This window comes from Phoca vitulina, unplaced genomic scaffold, assembly GCF_004348235.1.
Source record: "Phoca vitulina isolate PV1807 unplaced genomic scaffold, GSC_HSeal_1.0 scaffold38, whole genome shotgun sequence".
Lineage (NCBI taxonomy): Eukaryota > Metazoa > Chordata > Mammalia > Carnivora > Phocidae > Phoca > Phoca vitulina.
In genome coordinates, this window is record NW_022589741.1 from 15158050 (window position 1) to 15176702 (window position 18653).

Here is an 18653-nt window from a genome sequence, read left to right on the forward strand (position 1 = left end):
TCTTACCCAGTAAAACAAAATCCCTACAGTTAACACCACCACAGAAAAGCAGAAGCCTGGGGGAAGGTGCCTGAGGGCTTTAGTTCACCCCACTCCCCAATACAACTTCTACTATAAAATTCTGCCAGGATAGAGAGTACCTCTAGGCATTCAGTTTTCTCAAGATCTGGCTGCAGATCTTCTCCATCACCACAACTCACACTAGTAAGCAATTTGAACTTCTTTCTTACTGTCAGTTGGCCTTGGCTCTTTCCACCAACATTCTCGTCTTCTTTCTCCGGCCTCTGGACAGATGGTGACCCCCGTTTTGGCAACTGTGGGTTTGAAGAGGCTCTTACCTGAAACGCAGTCCTGGAGGAGAAAGAAACATGACCAAGTTAGTAGAGATGCCACTTGACTCCAAACCCAACCACCATTTCCACGGTCACCTCAAGGGGAATGGTTTATAATTGTTCAGCACGGGGAAGTACATTGGCTTTTTTCAAGGGGGTGTCATCCCAGCACTTCTTTTGCATTGTGTTCACATGGTACTTTGCAGCTTAAGAACGGAGAGCATTTTGTAGTACAGCAATTCATTTGTCACAAGAATTGTGGCCGCACATAACCTCTGTCTGCCACAGCTGTGTGACCAGCTGAGTCAAAGGTTATATAGCTCATTCAAAGTGGTGAGGGGCGTCTGGGTGGCTCAGTCGCTAAGCGTCTGCCTTCGGCTCAGTTCATGATCCCAGGGTCCTGGGATCGAGCCCTGCATCGGGCTCCCTGCTCAGCGGGAAGCCTGCTTCTCCCTCCCCCACTCCCTCTGCTTGTGTTCCTTCTTTCACTGTGTCTCTGTCAAATAAATAAAATCTTTAAAAAAAAAACAAAAACAAAAAACAAAGTGGTTTTGGTGAGTCTCAGATCACTCAGAGGGGAAGCTTTGGTCCCCAACTAATGGAAATACTGTTTTAGAGGATCCTGCCAATTCCAAGAAGGTCTTTCTTGCTGTGGAAAGCTGGCTGGTTAATTGCACACCGTGTAGGCACAGCAAGTTTGCTGAGTTTGGTTTTGGACATGTTGAGTTTATTTGTTTTTTAATTTTTTTTTAAAGAATTTTATTTGTTTATTTGACAGAGAGAAGAACACAAGCAAGGGGAGCAGCAGGCAGAGGGAGAGGGAGAAGCAGACTCCCTGCTGAGCAAGGAGCCTGACGAGGGGCTCAATCCCAGAACCCCGGGATCACGATCCAAACCAAAGGCAGACATTTAACGGACTGGGCCACCCAGGTGCCCCTGGACATGTTGAGTCTGAAGCAGGAGTGCAATATCCAGGCGCTGTCTATGTCCAGGTAGCGGTTGCAACCTAAACTTTGCAAAAGAGATTCAGGCTGAAGGCACAGATTTGGAAATCATCATGTAGGAAGGAGAGGAAGCCATGAAAGAATACAGGAGAGGGTAATGTCCAGGGGCCCAGGGTGGAGGAAGTGGCCCATGGTATCAAGTGCTGCAGGAAGATAGACTAGGAACACAGGAGGTGTTCACTGAACAGCTAACATTTCTGAAGAGGACAGGTTACAGGTGGGGAGATCAAATATCTTGAAGGGGAGGTGGGTGTATTTGCCAAGATTTGAAATTGGGGGAAAAGGCAGAGTTGGACAATAAAAGCATCAGCAGCAATAACCACAACAGACCATGCTCTGAGCAGGAGGCTAAAACAAATCCTTATATTATTCTCCCTTGTTTAGAGAGATTAGCATTTTGTGGTTAGAGCTTAGCTTGGGTTGGGGGTAGAGACAGACTATGCTGTAAAATCAAATAACAAAATAGGAAGTTGTAGTCTGATGGCTAAAGAAAGGGAGAAGAAATCCCAAGAGGAAGAGGAAGAAGAGGAAGGGAAAACATGTGTCCCCAGAGAAAACATTAAGTTGGGGCCCGACAGGTGTGAGAGAGGCTAGTGCAAAACCAGTGGAATTTTAGAAACTGCAGTCCTTGCTCTGCACTGTGCTGTCACCCCTAGTGCGACCGACACATCTCAGTTAAGGCTTGCTGCATAACTCAGCTTCCTATCAGTGGGGCTTTGGGGGGTGAGGGACTCAGGTAGCGTTTGGGGTTGGGTGGGTGAAGGGGGACAAACACTTTTAGGAGTCCAGGCCAGGATGGAGATGGAGCGTTCAAACAAGCAGGAAATTAAAGCAATGGTGACCAGGGGAAGGATGAGACCCTCAAGTAAGTATCTTGGCATTAGTAGAAAACACCAGGTTTCCCAACAGATTTGGGATGATGTCTCAAATATATTTTGAATATTAAAGGAAAGGATTACTTATTGAGGAACCTAGAGCCGCCCAGGGGTAGATATCTAACTAGAATGTTTAAGTAAACAGTTTAACAGGGACTAGTGAAGGACTGTGAGCTATTTCTGGTCTGTGGCCTCCTTGTCATAAAGACAATGAGATAATCTCCTGAAGATGCAGAGAAAAGCTGATAACGCTGGAGGAAACAGTTCGGAATAGCAGCTCGGGAATCCCCTGTAACAATATGTTTCCCCTTGTGACCGGCTGGAGAGCAGGCACACCCTCTTAAACATTTTTTGTATCCCCAGTGTGTTTGCAGGAGCTCAATAAATGATCGACTGAATGAATGAATGAATAGAGGAGGACGAGGCAGCGAGTCTGAGGAGGGTGTAGTAGCGGTGCAATCCCGGAGCCCAGCTCAGAGGTAGTAACCTTCAACTCTCGCCTAAAATGTTCACGACGGTGGGGGGGGGGGTGGCCAGGACGAAGAACAGCACCGGTATTTGGCCCCGTCCAAAATCCTGCTCCGTTTGGGGGCGGGGCTAGGAGGAAGGATTAATCCGCTTCTGGCCGTCAATTGACCAATCACCGCCTCAAGGGGGCGGGGATTTCAATCTGTCCCCGCCCTTCCCCTTGGAGAGTAAATACGTTTGGGCGCTGTTCAAACGGACCAATGAGTGCTCGATGTTTCCTCGGGTTGCTTCTCAACGATTGGCAGGAGTTCGTTGTCCCGCCCTCCTCGTCACGCTTTTTGCCCCACCCCTTCGCACACAAGATGGCGGCGCCCAGCGGAGTAGAGGCCGCGTTTGGGGTTTGCTGAGGCTGACTCCCTTTCCCACTGCCCCTTTGGACGCAAAGCGCCGCGAGCCCAGAGGACGGGGGCCGGGCGGGGACAGGGGTACCTGCGTAGCTGGACCGCGAGCCCGCGCCCAGCCTGCGCCGCCCCCCCCCCGGCCCCGGCCCGAAACCATCCGTTCCCGGCCTCCTCTCGGTCCGACCCACTGCCCGGCCGTGGTTCGCCACCACCAGGCCTCCAAAGCTGAGCTCTCTCCTCCAGCCCGGGCTCACCTCCACTTTAGAGATGTTTGGCCTCTTCCCTCCCAGACAGCCCGCCTTCCAAACCGGGACTCCTGGACTGGCGCCTGGCCCCCTTTCCCTCCCCTGAGACTCCACCTCGCTCTAACCCACTTCTTCCTCAGATTCTTGGTTCTCCCTGGCTTGGAGACTGCTCACTTCCCTTCCAAATTAATCCCTGACGTCCCCAAATATTTCCACCCTTGCCCCCCCCCCCCCCCCCCTCAGCCTAGAGCCAGACTTCCTTTTGGATTAACCTCCACAGCCCTATCATGGAGGCTGTGTACATGGTAGTGAATGGGGTGGGCCTTGTGCTGGACCTGCTGACCTTGGTGTTGGACCTCAACTTCCTGCTGGTGTCCTCCCTCCTGGCTTCCCTGGCCTGGCTCCTGGCCTTCATCTACAACCTGCCACACACGGTACTGACGAGTCTTTTGCACTTGGGCCGCGGAGTCCTGCTTTCATTGCTGGCCTTGATCGAAGCCTTGGTCCGGTTCACCTTTGGGGGCCTGCAGGCCTTGTGTACCTTGCTGTACTCCTGCTGCTCTGGCCTGGAGAGCTTAAAGCTCCTGGGGCACCTGGCCTCTCACGGGGCACTGAGGGGCCGGGAGCTACTGCACCGCGGTGTCCTCAATGTGGTCTCCAGCGGCCATGCTTTGCTGCGCCAGGCCTGTGACATCTGTGCCATCGCCATGAGCCTGGTGGCCTACGTGATCAACAGCCTGGTCAACATCTGCCTCATCGGCACTCAGAACCTTTTTTCCCTGATGCTGGCCCTGTGGGACGCAGTGATGGGGCCACTGTGGAGGCTGACGGACGTTGTAGCTGCCTTCCTAGCCCACATTTCCAGCAGTGCCGTGGCCATGGCCATCCTCCTCTGGACCCCCTGCCAGCTAGCACTGGAGCTCCTGGCGTCAGCTGCCCGCCTCCTGGCCAGCTTCGTGCTTGTCAACGTCACCGGCCTGGTGCTGCTGGCTTGCGTGCTGGCAGTGATGGTGACTGTCCTGCACCCGGACCTCACCCTGAGACTGGCCACCCGGGCGCTCAGTCAGCTCTGTGCCTGGCCGTCCTACCACCGGCTCCGAGAGGATGTCGTGCGGCTGTCTCGCCTGGCCCTGGACTTGGAGGCCTGGCGCCGGGTCTGGAGCCGCAGCCTGCAGCTGGCCAGCTGGCCGAACCGGGGAGGGGCTCCTGGGGCCCCTCAGGGCGGCCCGAGGAGGGTGCCTTCAGCCAGGACCTGGCGACAGGACAGTCTTCCCGAAGCACGGCCCAGATCGGAGGCAGAAGAGGAGGAAGAGGTCAGGACGGCCAGAGCAACACCTGCCCGCGGCCGGGAGAGGCTCAATGAGGAGGAGTCTGTAGCTGGGCAAGACCCCTGGAAGTTGCTCAAGGAGCAAGAGGAGCGGAAGAAGTGTGTCATCTGCCAGGACCAGAGCAAGACGGTGCTGCTTCTGCCCTGTCGGCACCTCTGCCTGTGCCAGGCTTGCACCGAAATCCTCATGCGCCACCCCGTCCACCACCGCAACTGCCCGCTCTGCCGCCGCGGCATTCTGCAGACCCTCAACGTCTACCTCTGAAGACTCCTTGCCCGCCTGCCCACCCTTCCGTGCTCCGTGAGGCCACCTGCGCTAGGACAGCTTTAACACCTGACCTCTTGGTTCCTGGCCTGAAGCCCCTCCCGCCCCCATGGCCGTCACGCCGAGCCTCCAAGCCGTACGTCCGGGACGCTGAGACAGGATAACTCTGGAAGACTGTGAGCTGGGTGGGGCAGGGTAACAGCTCTTCCTTACCCAGTGCGTCCCTGTGTGATGCCAGAGGTGGTGAGTGTGTCACTATGCAAGGCCCTGAGACTGCTGTGGACTCCCCTCCAGCTTGCCAGGGCCCATCCAGATGCCAACCTCTGGGGCTCCCCCTCTCCTTCTGGTTTTTCTGTTGGGGACTTGCAGGTCCTCTCCCTGGCCCCTCCCCGTTTCCTCCCCAGCTTCTGCAGCCACAACACATCACTGTCGTTTGGATGTTTTGGTAACTCAAGGGCCTTGGAACGAACTTGAACCTTTGCTTTCAGCCAGAGCACCTGTGCACTGGTAGGCCTTGGGGATAGTATCTCTCAGGTGCCCTTCGAGTTACCACTTCTGCCTGTCTTGATCTTCTGAGGCTTCCTCCCAACCTGATCCAACAGCTAGGATCAAGAGTTTACCCCTTGGGGGGTGGGTGTCTGCACCTGGCTTTGGGACCATATTACCCTCTGGCACCCCAGCTCCACTGGGAGCCTCAGGAGGGATAACCAGATTTCTACTCCTACCCCTTTCACTCCCCACATCACAGAGAACAGTGGCATTTCCCTTCTGTTTGTCTCTCCCTGGCACTGGGGAGGGCAGACTGTGCACATTTCACTAGGGTCCAAATACAGAAGGGGCCAGCCTAGGAGTATGCAGCTCCCTGATGGGTCTGTCTGGCCCAGATGGGTCTGCCGGCCCAGTTTCTGGTGAATAAATTTCTGTTGACAGCTCTGACAGCCTCGGTGCGCGTCCTTACAGGGGTGAGCAGTTGGTCAGGGTAACTGATGCTGCAGCAGGGTCCTTCAGTCCTGCTGGAGCTACTGTGGTCTGTGGGGGGGCCTGGTGGGGGAGGAGATAAGATAGGATGTGAGGACTGTGCCTTGGGGACAGCCCGTGCCAGGTGTGGCTGGATTAGCTTTCGCCCCGTCCAATTTGTGCCCTCATACACCTGGCTTTTGGAAAGCCCTCCCTATCTTTCCTACTTTTGTCAGAATGAAGCCCTAGTAGAGAGGAGTGTGAACGTCCTCATCCCTTGAGTCAGCTTCCCAGCTTCTCAGTGCTGCCCTTCCCAAGAGGGAATTTGGGGTTCTTGCTGCCCGGAGTCCAAGCTACCGTCTGATCCCTGGAGGAGCCTGGTGCTTGTCTTTGTGTCGCTTGGGCTGGAGTGGGGCCGTGAGGCCTCCTGGCGGAGAGCTGGGAGCTGAAGCCCAAGACCCAATCCCAGTCCCCACCCTCATATCTGCCCTCATAGGCCCAGCAAGAGGGAGGGGGGACGCTCCCACATAATTGTATGTTAAATCTAGGAGCATAATGCCAGGGGCAGCCTTCTGGAAGCTGTGGGGCGGTTGGGGGTGGGGGGGAGGAAGGGTAGGTCAGAAAGAAACTGAGAAGAGGCCCCTCACATTCTCTGGGGTTGAGAGGCTGAACTGATTGTGGGTCTGGCAAGCCCTGGTTTGTTAGTCATTGGGGTGGGGGTGGGGCTGGGGCTGGCTTCTGAAGGTCAGAGGAGGGGAACCTTGAAGGGGCTTTGTGGCTAGCCTCAGACTTAGTGGCGCGGCCCACCCAGGCTATGCCCAGGACGGTGGGGGGAGTTCACCACATCCATCTTGGAGTTGGGAGGCCTGGGGAGGGCTTTTCTCCCCTCCCCCCAACCCTAGAGAGGGAGCTGAGCAAGGGGAAGCTTGGCTCCTTCCAGTCTCTGTTTAATGTGAGGATAAACATTTTATGAGAGAGGATAAACTTCCTGAGCTGGGAGCAAAGGAACCCCTTTTCCTGCACCCCCATCTGGAATTACATTAGCCGACCTCAATACCGGTCCTCCCCCTAACTACCCTAGCAGTCGCGAGCTCAAGCTCTCCAGGATCTTTGCTGCATTCTGGAGTTGGGACGCCCCCTTGTGGTCAGCTCAGAAACGACTTATCTCTAGCCACCCCAGAACACACCACTTCCCTGGCGTGGGGGACAGAGAAACAGCTTTCCAGTCACCTAGAGACTGGACAAGCAGCCAGAGCAGTCACAGATGCAAACCCGGGTACCCTTACTGTTGATCAGGGTAGGGGTGTGTGTGGTGAAGGTAGCCCCCGCCCAGTTCATATGACATCTTTGAGTCAGAAAAAGGTGGCCAGAGCCCCATGCCAGAAGGGCACCCTCCTCAGCCAAGCGCTCCTGTCCACATCCAACACAACTCAGGGGACAGCTCTACGGAGCGGCTTCTCATTCCCCGGGGCCTGCTACCTCGATCTGCTGCCCCAGGGCTCATCCAGCCCAAGAGCCCTTCCTTCTGCCTGAGCACCACCCTGCCCATCTTCCCCATCGTTCCCTCTCCCCTCCCCCACCCGCACCATTAGGGCATCCCCACCACTAAAGAAGAAAGGCTGAACTGAGCCAGTAGGACTTTTTTTTTTTTTTAATTGAATAATCTCTGAGAAAAGCGCCCAGGAATAGGAGGGACAAGGGAGGACCCAGAGAAGCAGAACACCAGGAAGAGGGCACCCCACCTCTGGGATCCTGGGCCACAGCAACTGGGGGACCCACACCTGCCAGCACAGAGCGCTCCTTTGGTTTTGGGCAGAAATCCAGCCACTGCCCCTCACTGCCAGCCCTGATCTCAGACAGCCTCTGTCCCCATTCTCTGCCAGCAGCAGGACTGGAGTCGTTCACAACATCCCAAGGGGGGGGCCAGCCCTCCCGGACGATGTGGCTGTCAGCGTCACACCGCTCACTTTCCAGTGGGCATCAAGCAAAGACAGGGGAGTTGTGCCAGTCCGAGTACACCAGAAATCCCGAGAAGGTGCTGTCCGTCTTGATGCTGGCATAGATGCCAATGTAATCGCCCACGCCCACCTGCACCCACACCTGGTCCTCTGGCTCCAGCCGCACCATGGCGCCCCCCGAGAGCGAGGCTGGTTTGGGCCACCCCCCAAAAAACTGGAAGAAAGAGGCGATGGACTCGCCATTCTTGACCAGATCGAACTGCAGGCTAGCCCGGTAGACGGTGGCGTGGACCGCGAAGTAGTAGACCCCGGGCACCTGGCAGGTGAACTTGCCGGTGGTGGCGTCGTAATGTCCCTGCTCGTTCACCAGCACGCGGTCGAAGGGTAGGGGCGCGTCGGACGGCGGAGGCACTCGGCTCTCGGAGCGCTTGGCGCTGAAGGCGGAGCGCGGAGGCACCGAGCACTCGCCCGCAGGCCCGGTGGCTCCCACGGGTCCCGTCTCTCCTCGCGGCCCGGGCTCCCCCCGGGGCCCCGGCAGCCCTGCGGGGGTGCGGGGCGCGGTTAGGGCCAGAGTGGCGGCGGCGGCGGCGGCCGGGGGCGCCGCTCAGCACCCTCCCCACCCTGTCTGGGGCTCCCTGCCGCCGCTTCCTGGGCGAGGGCCGCCCTGCCGCTCGCCGCCCCCCCCCCCCCGCGCCCCGCCGCCCGCAGGAGACGGTCCCCGGAGCCGCGGCCGCCCCGCGCTGCGTCACCCTCCCAGCGCCCCGCTCCCGGAGCCCGGCGGCGCCCCCTGGCGGGACCCCGAGCCCCGGCCCTCGGCCCGGCCGGCGCGGACGGCCCCGTGGACGGCGACCCCGCCGCCTTCTTACCCGGACTCCCGCCCTCGCCTTTCTCTCCCGGAACCCCGGGCGCGCCGTCGCGGCCGTCGCGGCCGTCGCGGCCGGGCAGGCCCTGGCTGCCGTGGTGGCCCGGCGTGCCGGGAAGGCCGGGGTGCCCCGGGCACAGGCTGGGGATCTTGTTGTCGTCCAGCGGGGGCGAGCCGGCCGCCAGGCCCAGGAGCAGCAGGGCGACGAGCGGTCTCATGGCGCTGGCACGGGGGCTCCGGCCGCCGGGGTCCTCTCGCAGTCTGCGGGCCAGGCGGGACGGGAGTCGGGACCCAGAATCTCGGCACCGGCCTCGGTCCCCGCCCCGGCGCGGCCGGGTGGTTCCCCACCCCACTGCCACGGGCCTGAGACTGAGCGGCTGCGGGGGGGGGGGGGGACAAAGGGGGGACGCCCCCAGAGCCAGGGACCCGGTGGGCGCCGGGGAGTGGCGGGGGACAGGAGAGGCTGGCCGCTCCCCCCACCCCACCCAGTGCCCCGCCCGCTCCAACTTTCCCCCAGTCCCTCCCGCTCCCACCTCCCTCCCACGCTCCACCACACTCACCCCCTCCCGTCTCCCGGGGCCTCCGTGGGGCGCTCGCTACTCCAGACCCTCCAGCTGACCTCTGCCCCGCCCCTGCGCGTCTCCCCTGCCAGGCGTCCCCTGCCCTCGGCGTCCCCCTGGTTCGGGTGCACTCCCTGCCGGCTCTGGTCTGCTCCTCCCAGACTCCAAGAGGAAACCAGTTGTTCAGGGGCCAAGAGCTCCCGGCCGGGAAATAGCAGGGAAATAACTCGTGGTGTCGCCCGGCCGCCGGCCAAGGTTTGGGGGAGAAAGGAGGGGGAGGGAGTCTTAGCTGGGCACAGGGAGGCAGAGCTGTGCGAGACAGACACTCGGGGCACCCACTGCTCCAAGGAGCCGGGAAGGAGAGATGGTGCCGTCACACAGACCAAGGACAAGACTAGTCCAAGGGAAACAGAAGCTGAGAACGGAGGGGGAGAGTTCTAGAGGCAGTTGGGCAACTGGATCCCCAGGACTCAGAACAGCGCCTGCCACATTACTAGGCACTCAACACATTTTTGTTGAATAAGTGAAAGAGTCAGAAGGCAGGTGGTGGAGAACCTGAAAAAGTAGGTCTCCCCAGAGGGGAAGGCAGGAGATTGGAAATTGGGGTCAGAGGCTTGGGTGGGAAGCAGTCCTCACGGGCAATGGCACTGTGTGGAGTTGGGGCAAGTAAAGGGACAGGGAAGCTTCCATTAGCCCTGCCGAGGACTTCTCTTTCCTTCCCTGGGAGGCTCCAGACAGGATGGGCAGAGTCCCATGCTGGTCCTCCTTCCTTTGTCCCCTGCCTGCCCGCCCTGATCGGCAAAGGAGGATGGGCAGGCAGAGGGGCAGGGGCCTGCCTCAGGGTCAGGGCTGGGCACAAGCCTCCAGGCCAGCCGCCTCAGGTAGCCTGTTGCAGTTGAAAGGCCAGGGGGTACCCAGTAGAGCCAGGCCAGACTGGCACTGGTGCTCAGCCTCCTGGCAGACAGAGCGGCAGGGGGGAAGGACACTGCCTATGGGGGTGCAGTGGGGCACAAGCAGCCCGCAGAGGAGCCTCCGGAAACTCTGGTAGCAGGGCAGACTTGTCAGGCTCTGTGGAAGGACGAGATCAGCCCTCAGGCACCCCATTCCCGAGGCTCCCTCCCCTTTGCTGTGGGTCCCTCCTAATCTCTGCCTAGAGCACCTTGTAACCTCTGAGGATCTCCATCACCTCCTCCTGGGTGGCTATGCCCACCCAGACGTTTGGGAAGGCCGTGGTGTTGTAGCTCAGACCGATGCACATCTCCACCTGGACGGGCTCGCAAGCCAGCTCTGTAAGGGGAGAATTACTGGGGGGGTACACGGGCTGGTGACCTGGGGCAAGTCACCCAACCGCTCTCTCTGGGTCATTTGGGGGTTGTTGTGGGAGTCAAAGGAGATAACATGGGGAGATGCTTTGCACACATGACAGGTGCCCATTATCCCCAAGAGCCTGCCCAAACATCCTTCACCAGCCCTCGGCATGATGCAGGTGTCTCTCTGATCTCGGGGGCATGGGGCACTGACATTGGCAGGGCCCGCTGGGCATCTGGAAGGAAAGCCCCTGCTCTCACTCTCATCGTCATCTTCTTTTTTTTTTTTTTTAAGTAGGCTCCACACCCAACGTGGGGCTTGAACTCACGACCCCAAGATCAAGAGTCGCATGCTCTACGGACTGAGCCAGCCGGGCGCCCCTCACCTTCCTCTCCGAGGTGGGCTGTGTAGAGGGGCTCTCTGTGTGACAAGGCTGGGCTGGTTCTTGAAGCCCCAACCATCAACTCCCAGATTCCCACTTGCCTTGGGGGTGACGTTAAGTACCATTGTCACCACCGGGTGAGAATCCCTCCCGGACTCTGCAGAGTCCCCCCATCGGGGAGGACAGGGGTGAGCTGTTATGAAGTGTGCCAGTGGGGTTTCTATGAATGGGCCCCAGCCTGCTCCAGCCTCCCTCCCCCCCCAGTGCTGTGGGGCGGGCTTCTCACCTGGGGGTGGGAGCAAGGGGCTGCTGCAGCTGTCATCACCGCTGTCCAGGCAGCGACTCCACGTGTCACACGTCCACTGCACGCTCTTACACCCTCCGTCACGGCAGGAGAACTCTCCGGGCCCACAGGGATCTGTAGGCATAGGGGGCATGGCGGTGCCCTGGGGCAGGCCTGTGCCCCCACACTGCCTTTGCGGTGCCCTGAGCGGGGGCCAGAGCCCTTCCTCGTCCTCCTGGAGGCGCCTCCACAGCCACACCCGCTCACCCAGGGCCACCTACTCTCTGTGGCATTGAGGGCCCGGTAGGTGGCAGAGAAGCCCCCGGTGCTGATGCCACGGTCTGTCCTAAAGAGCACCACCAGCTGCTGGTGCGAGGAGATGAGGCGAGGGGGTGGCTCTGCTCCACAGAACCTGCCGGAGGCAGAGAGCAGACCTGGGCAGGGGGCCCTTGGCCTCCCCCCACCCCCGCCCGGGGGTGTTCCCGCAGGCCTCCCTCTGAGCTGGTGCTCTGGGCCGTGCCAGAGGGGGTGGGACACATGGCCGCTGACTCATGGCACTTAGGGCCTGGGAGGAAGACACACATATTCAGTAGGCAAAGAATTAAGCAAACTGCTTGAACTTGAGCCAGTCGGAGATGGGAAACACCAGTGAGGGTTTGAGGGGAAGTAGGAGTGGGCCCCACGGGGCAGGAGAACCAGGCAGGGAGGGTACAGGGAAATGGCCTTGTGCACAGGGGCAATGCCGAACAAAGGCTTTGGGCTGAGGAAGGACAAGCCTCTTCCTAGGGTGACGGTGAAGAGACCCCTGGCTTAGAGCAGAAGGAACTGGAAGCCAGGGAGAGGGCAGGGTGAATCTGCGGGAGGCCTTGACCGTCAGACCGCGGAGGATGGAGTTTCTCCGGGGCTCCTGCTCGGCGGCTACCTGCCCAGGAGGCCAAGGGCCCCTGCGTCGCTGGTCTCATACACCGCCACATAGTCCAGCCTGCACTCGTCCTGAGCTTCCAGGCTGAAGTTGTGGAACCGCAGTTCTAGGCCGTGTCCTGCAGGCACCGAGATGTGCCAGGTGCAGAGCTGGGGGAGGGCACGGGTGGAGTCGGTCAGGGTTCCTTCTCCTGTCCCGCTCTGCGCATCCAGGCAGGGCTCCAGAAGGGCTTTCTCCCTGCTGCAGGCCGGGCAGGGCGTGGGTGGGGGCGGCCCCCCGAGCTGTCCGCATCGGTGGTGGGAGGGCCTTTGAACTTGTCTGCTCTCAGAGAGAAGTTTACCCAGCACGGGAACGTCGGGTAAGCGCTCAGTGCTGTTCCCTCGCTGCCTGTTGGAGCTCTGACCTTCCCAAGAACCAGGCGGCATCTCCCACGCGGTTCCCGGTCACACTAACCCGGGTGTGCAGGTGTGTGTCCGCACGTGCCCCACTGCCCTCCCCGTGGCGCCCCGGCTTACCTGGCGGTGAGGGTACCTCTGCGGGTCGCTGGGGGCAGAGAAAGTGCCCTGGAGCCCAGTCAGATTCCCCCCGCACCCTGCAGAGAGGAGGAGGGGCCCAGGAGTTTGCCAGGGTCTGCGCCTTCAGCCCGGACTGCAGGGGAGAGTTTGGGCCAGGCCCATGAGGAAGCGAGTTCTGGGCCAGGAGAATATCCGGGCAGGTCTGGGGCTGGGCCAGAGCTGGGGAGCCCTGGCCGGACCCGGGTCGGGAGCCCGAGGACAGTACCCGCGCTGTGCCCGGCGGGGCCCGCACCCAGGAACTTGGCACTGCAGCTGGTCTCGTCGCTGCCGTCAGCACAGTCAGGAAAGCCATCGCACACCGAGTCAGGCAGCAGGCAGACGAGCTGGTCGCAGGGGAACTCGGCGTGAGCACAGCTCCCTGGGGAGGGGCGACGGGATTCAGAGCCGCCCGGAGGCTCCACCCCTTTCTCGGGGGCGGGGTGTCTGGAGGGGAAGGAAGTGGACGCTTGGGAGGCAGCCAGAGGCGGGGTGGGAAGACACTCACCGTTCCCGGGGGTCACAGCCTGGTACCAGGCGTGGAAACCAAATCCTTGCACGCTGCTGTCAGAGACGAATGCCACCCGGAGGCGGCTGGCGTTGGTGTTGAGTGTGGGGGGAGGCGCCCTCCCACACACTCTGCAAGGGGCCAGGTTGGGGGTGATGGAGGCTCAGAGCTCAGGGCCAGCCGGAGCGGAGGCTGCCCGGGCCCTGCGGTCCTCTTGCCTCAAGCCCTGACCTGGGGAGGATGGGGTCAAAAAGGGTCCTTTCATTTCCCAGGGAGCTCTGACTTTCCTGACCGGCACGTCTGTCTGTCCGTCCGTCCGACCAACCATCCGTCCTTGTGGGCATTTCTTCTTGGGCAACAGAGGTGGGAGCTCCATCTGACAGAGAGGGGCGGTGACCTTCCCAAGGTCACACAGCAGGCTGGTGGCAGAGCTGGGCCCCTGAGGTCAGGTTTCTCAGTTTCTTCACAGTCCAGCCTTTCCCACTGCCGCTCCCCGGTTCTGTCCTCTAGACAGTGGTGCAGGGCAGAGGTGAGATCTCCTGGGGGCAGGGGGACCCACCTGAGGAGGGGGCCTTCAGGCTCAGGGGAAATTTCCAAGCGATCGAAAAGACAGGAGGCCACGCTCTCCATGCTGAGCGCTTCGATCTTGAGCTGTATTGCATGGTCTGCGGCCACCTGGATGTGCCACACGCAGTAGGCATTGGGTGGGTAAGGGTCTGGGTAGTTGGGGCTGCTGAAGAAGCCCCTTGGGCCAGGAAGGAGGCCCCCACAGGCTGCAGAGATGAAGGTTAGAGTTCCGAGGTCAAAAGGAGAGAGACCCTTTTATTTCCAAGGCTCCCCTTCCTGCCCCCCCTGCCGCCATCTTGGGCTCTTCTCCAGGAAGATCTGCCCTGGGTACTCACTGGGCTGGGGTGAGGGGCTCATGCCTGCCTCCTCCAGCTGTCCTTTTGGGTTCCCAGATGCCGGAGAGGTGGTGGTGGTGGAGGGGGTGGTGGGGGTGGTGGTCCCACTGGGGGTCAGGCCTTGGGCAGGCAGTGGCTGATAGGAGGCCCCAGACAGGGGTGTAGCCGGCAACTCTGGAGGGGGAGAAGATGGGGGAGTGGGATTCAGAGGAGTCGGTTCCCCAGAGGTGATGGATACAATGGCTCATGGTATGTCATTCAGAAGCCCTTCTCCCAAGCGGGCCCGGTGCTCACGGGCTAGAATGATGGCCGCCAGAAGCCCGAGCAGCAGGACCAACACGCCGGCCAGCAGGAGGACGCACAGCCAGGAGAAGCGGCAGTCGGGCCGCAGCCCTCGGGGGCGCCGACCTGCAGGTGGGCGGGCGGGCTGGTGAGAGCTCTCTTCTCGCTCGGGGGCCTCTCTGTCCCCCCGACCCTGGCCCCCAACGCGGGCCACTCCCTGAGACGGTTACCATGCCAGGGAGCCGGGATGCTGTGGCCGGCGTCCTCCCGAGAAGCCACTGGAGGGCACGGTGACCCCGATTCAGGCTCAAAGGCAGGATTGCAGAACTCAGTCTGAAAGGGAAAGACTGGGGGGCTGAGGGCCAGCGGCCATGCTGTCTGGCTTGCATGTGCCCCGGGCACGGCCGGCTCTAGGCAGGGAGAGCGGTCCTCTGTGACCCTTACCTTGCTCAGTTCTGTCGCCTCCACGTACAGGATGGTATCTGAGCGTTCCTTCATGGCTCGAGGCTCTGCATGGCTTTCTGGGAGTCCTTGTGGTCGCCCAACACCTCCAAGGGCCCACTCCCTGATCCCAAACTGCCTATCAAAGGGGTAGCCTCTGTCCCCTTTGAGAAGGGGTTGCCAGACTAGACCGACTCTCAGACTGCCCTTGGCCGACTGGTCCAGGCTACTGGCTGCTCCCTGTGCTGGGGAAGGAGGCAGCCAGAAGGAATTCGCAAAGGCATGAAATGGTCCCTTAATCCAACTCAGCTGAGGATGCTAAGGTCAAGGGCTTGGCTCAGGGCAGCAGTCCTTAAAGGCACAGGCCATGGTTGAGAACACCCCGCAGAGGAAACTAGGCACTCGTGGGGTGGGTGTGTGTGTGACCAGGGGAGCTGGACACCCCCTTTCCGCACCTCACCCCAAGTACTGAGTGAGTCCCCGAGGGGGGCTGAGAGGGAAGGAGGACCATGGCAGGCATGTCCAAGGCCTTGGAAGCTGGGCGTGAGGGTTTGGCAGCTTTAGGCCTAGGAGCCCTTGAGGGGTCTGGACAAAAGCAGCTGTTCTCCCATCTGGGGCCTGGGGCGTTAGCCAAGCCCGGGTCTTTGCGAGGCCCCTGTGAGAGCACCTGTGTGGCCAGGACCCAGAGCTGAGCCAGTCCAGGAAGCACATGGTACGTACGCGCTGCTTCTGTCTGCGCTGATGTGACTAGGGGAGCGGGAGGGGCGGGCTGTCTCTGCCCGGGGCCTGCCGGCCTGCGGAGGAACGGCAGAGCAGAAGGAGGAAGAGGGGCCGAGTCCTTGGACAGGGTCGGCCTGGGCATGCCCTCCACTGGGCTGCGGAGCCTGGCAGTTGGTTCCATCTGCCGCAGGATAGAAAACCCACACTCTGCAAACTAGACCACTTCATGCCTCTTCCTCCGTGACGACAGTCTCTTGGAAAAACCCGGCCTGGCCCAGCTGTCCTCAGGGAGAAAGCAAAGGGCTTGTTAACCTGTCTTGTGTTAGCCATGCTCGGGCCGCGTCGGGCAGGGCAGGACGAGGGAGGCAGCATCATCTTCGTGGCCACCATTTGCAGAACATTACGTAATAGGCCCTGGGCAAGAGGCCTTCCGTGTCGTTTCCCTCCCTGGGTCACGCTACGAGGGAGCATAACCATCTCACAAATGACAGCGCCGAGGCTTCCCCAGGGTCACACAGCTGGTGCGATACAGAGCCAAGAGCGGAATCTAGGGCTAGGGAAATCCGAAGTGTGTGCTTGGCAGGACACACCTCTTTCACCCTCCACTGGGGCCGAGGCCTGTTGGCAAGAGCGGGGGACAAAGTGAGGAACCCAGAGGGGAGAGAAGAAACAAAGGAGATCGATTCTGGGGTCCTCACGCAGCTGTCCTCATACTCAGGGGAGACCCTTCACCCCCTGGTTCTTCTCCATTCATCCCCTGGGGAGGCCTGGGCTGCTTGTGTATGGGGGGCAAGACTTTTTCCCCGGACCCTTGGATGGGGACTGCTTTTAGAGGGTTTGAGAGGTCAAAAGTATTTCCATAATGACACTAAAACATTATTTGCCTTTTCATTTGTGAGCACAGAGCAGTTTTCCAGAGGCTGTGCTGGAAGCTTCTCTCTGGCTTTGCTGTTGTCCGTGGCCATCCTCTGGGCAAGGGGAACTAGGGCGCTCCAGCCGTGTCTAGCTCTCTTGGGCTTCGGCGTGGCTCCCTGTAACTCCCCCATGCTGACCCCACACAGCCTTTTCTCTCCTTGACTCTCTGGCTCTTCTGTCACCAGGAAGGGCGAGGCCAGCCTGAGCTTGGCTAGAACATTCTGGGACTCCCGGCTCCTTAGGTTTCTCTCCTGCTAGTTCTCTAGCTCAAACTTCCACTCCAGCCCAACCAGCCTCTTCACTGGCCCTGGAACATGCTGTGTCCTTCCTGCTAAAGACAAGTGCCCAGGCTTGTCCTCTCATCGAGAATGCCTTCTTTTTCCTTGTTCCCAGGGCTGGCGCAGGAGGTGTGCATTAGGGTCTAACTCTTCTTCCCCACCCAAATCTGTCAGTCGTCCTCCTCCTCCTATCTTTGTTCACTGCCACCCCTAGCCTTGACCCTCATCCCCTGGTTTCTGGATGTCCCCTAGTCTCTAGGAGCCTGGAAGACTGCAGCTCCTTTCCAGACCACCTTCCGTGATCTCTAAGAGGCAGGCCAAGCTAATATCAGGCAATCAGAAATGCTCATCCCTTGGATTGGATCGTCCCTTCTGTGGCTCTACTTCACTAATTCTGGTTTGGGCAGCACTATACTTTGCATTCCTGAGCCTTCATCATATGTTGCTCGGAGGAGAAAAGAAGGCACAAGCGTCCTGAGAGGCTAGGGGAACCAAACGTTGGCTGAGCATCACCCCCTAAGCGACTGTGAATGTTGATGGCGCAGTCCTGCAAATGTGGGGGTGTTTGTGGGACATGGACATTTGCATACCTAGTGTGTTCCCAACACAGCTCTGAGTAGGTATTGTTATGCCCAGATTACGGAGGGAGAAACTGAAGCTCGGGGCTATTAAGTAATTGGCTTGGACTGTAAAGGCTGGTCTCTTTCTGCTGCCTCCCGCTCAGGTGCTCGTTTCGGCCTCTAGAGCAATGAAGGACAGGGGCCCTCAGAGGTGCTCGGCCCAGACCCTGCCGGGTCCAGGTCTGTGAAAGATCGTGCTGGTTTTGCTCTTGGGTGTGTGTGGATGGATGGAGTCAGGGAGTTTCCTTGCTACCCTGCTGTTCAGCTCAGTTCCTAACAGACACAAGGTTGGAAAATTTGTTGCAGAAAACCCTGCAAAAAGCTGTCAATTATTCACCCAAAAGGCGAAGTACTCAGAGTACTCAGATGGAAAGAGAACTGTCCTGCCTCTGCCATTGACAAACCAGTGGACTTGAGCCAGCCTTCCCTAACGCTTGTGTCCTCACTGGCCAAATGAGAATGTGGGCAAGGTGACCTCTATGGTCCTGACTCTAAAGCTCTGCAGAAAGGAACAGGTATTTTCTGAGCACTGGTCGTTAAAAAGGAATTTAGAGTAACTCTCAAAAACAGACCAGAGGCACGAAAGGCCCCCTGACTTGGGACTTTGAGGCATGTATTTAGAGAAATGACTTAGGAGGAAGACACTTGAGCTGAGAACTTCAAGGTCCAATCTCCTTAACGCAGATGAGGCACAAGGCCCAGAAAGAGGGACGGTCTTGCTCAAGGTCACACAAGAGAAGTTGCAGGGGGAGAGCCGCCCTTCCTCCCCAGGGGGAGGCCTGCTGGAATGCAAGCAAAGAATGGGGGCAGAAATCCCAGTTGCTAGGAGGCAAAGCTGATGGATAAAGAAACACAGGGACAGATTGTGTTTGGGATCTGTGTAGCGCTGGGACCTGTTGCCATGGGAATGAGAAAGCGCCACAGGTTAAGTACAGAAGGGAGAGCTGGGAGCAAGGGTGGAGCGGGCGGAGCCCCTGCCCGGGGCATTACCTGTAGTCCTCTGCTCCCCTGTGGAAAACAACACAAACCACCTCTGTGTCCACATCCAGTGAAAAACTAGTCAAGGGAGAGGTGTGGCGAGTTACACTGGTTTGGGACTCACCCGTCCACTTTGCTAGAAGCCTGTTTCCATTTTGAAGACCATCCTGTTGACCTGTGGTTTGGGGGGGGAAATCATCTGCATTGAAAATCTTGCCCTGGGTCAGGCTGCTTCCAGGGCAGGCCAGGGAGAAATCCTAGGGTTTGAGTCACTGTTTTCCCCACTTCTGGGAAATGCCCAGAAGCAAT

At 59.4% G+C, this 18653-nt stretch overlaps 3 protein-coding genes across 3 annotated transcripts; 1 reads left to right on the forward strand and 2 right to left on the reverse strand.

Moving 5' to 3' along the window:
- The first annotated feature begins 3569 nt into the window (after positions 1–3569).
- On the forward strand, positions 3570–5897 carry RNF26 (ring finger protein 26). The gene has a single exon (XM_032427897.1). It carries the CDS (start codon positions 3613–3615, stop codon positions 4915–4917), a length of 1305 nt encoding a protein of 434 aa, XP_032283788.1. The 5' UTR covers positions 3570–3612; the 3' UTR covers positions 4918–5897.
- Positions 5898–7544: 1647 nt separating this feature from the next.
- Positions 7545–9341, reverse strand: C1QTNF5 (C1q and TNF related 5). The gene is made up of 3 exons (XM_032428148.1): positions 9255–9341; positions 8699–8955; positions 7545–8372 (listed from the first exon to the last, which is right to left on the reverse strand). The coding sequence occupies exons 2-3, from the start codon at positions 8910–8912 to the stop codon at positions 7855–7857; spliced, it is 732 nt and encodes a 243-aa protein (XP_032284039.1). The 5' UTR covers positions 8913–8955; positions 9255–9341; the 3' UTR covers positions 7545–7854.
- A 743-nt stretch (positions 9342–10084) lies between these two features.
- MFRP (membrane frizzled-related protein) lies at positions 10085–14890 on the reverse strand. Its single transcript, XM_032428147.1, has 13 exons — positions 14837–14890; positions 14623–14725; positions 14405–14518; positions 14111–14284; positions 13768–13981; positions 13209–13339; positions 12957–13082; positions 12665–12741; positions 12150–12298; positions 11509–11639; positions 11231–11362; positions 10414–10541; positions 10085–10322 (listed from the first exon to the last, which is right to left on the reverse strand). Exons 1-13 carry the CDS (start codon positions 14888–14890, stop codon positions 10098–10100), a joined length of 1758 nt encoding a protein of 585 aa, XP_032284038.1. The 3' UTR covers positions 10085–10097.
- Positions 14891–18653: the final 3763 nt, after the last annotated feature.

Excerpts from the sequence above, each read along its gene's own strand:
- RNF26 (XM_032427897.1), top strand. The coding sequence starts at position 3,613 with ATGGAGGCTGTGTACATGGTAGTGAATGGGGTGGGCCTTGTGCTGGAC.
- C1QTNF5 (XM_032428148.1), bottom strand. The coding sequence starts at position 8,912 with ATGAGACCGCTCGTCGCCCTGCTGCTCCTGGGCCTGGCGGCCGGCTCG. Across the intron at positions 8,373-8,698 it reads AGGCGAGGGCGGGAGTCCGG|GGCTGCCGGGGCCCCGGGGG; the intron begins GTAAGAAGGCGG and ends GCACCCCCGCAG.
- MFRP (XM_032428147.1), bottom strand. The coding sequence starts at position 14,890 with ATGAAGGAACGCTCAGATACCATCCTGTACGTGGAGGCGACAGAACTG. Across the intron at positions 14,726-14,836 it reads AGGCGACAGAACTGAGCAAG|ACTGAGTTCTGCAATCCTGC; the intron begins GTAAGGGTCACA and ends TTTCCCTTTCAG. Across the intron at positions 11,640-12,149 it reads GCCCTTGGCCTCCTGGGCAG|GTTCTGTGGAGCAGAGCCAC; the intron begins GTAGCCGCCGAG and ends TGCCTCCGGCAG.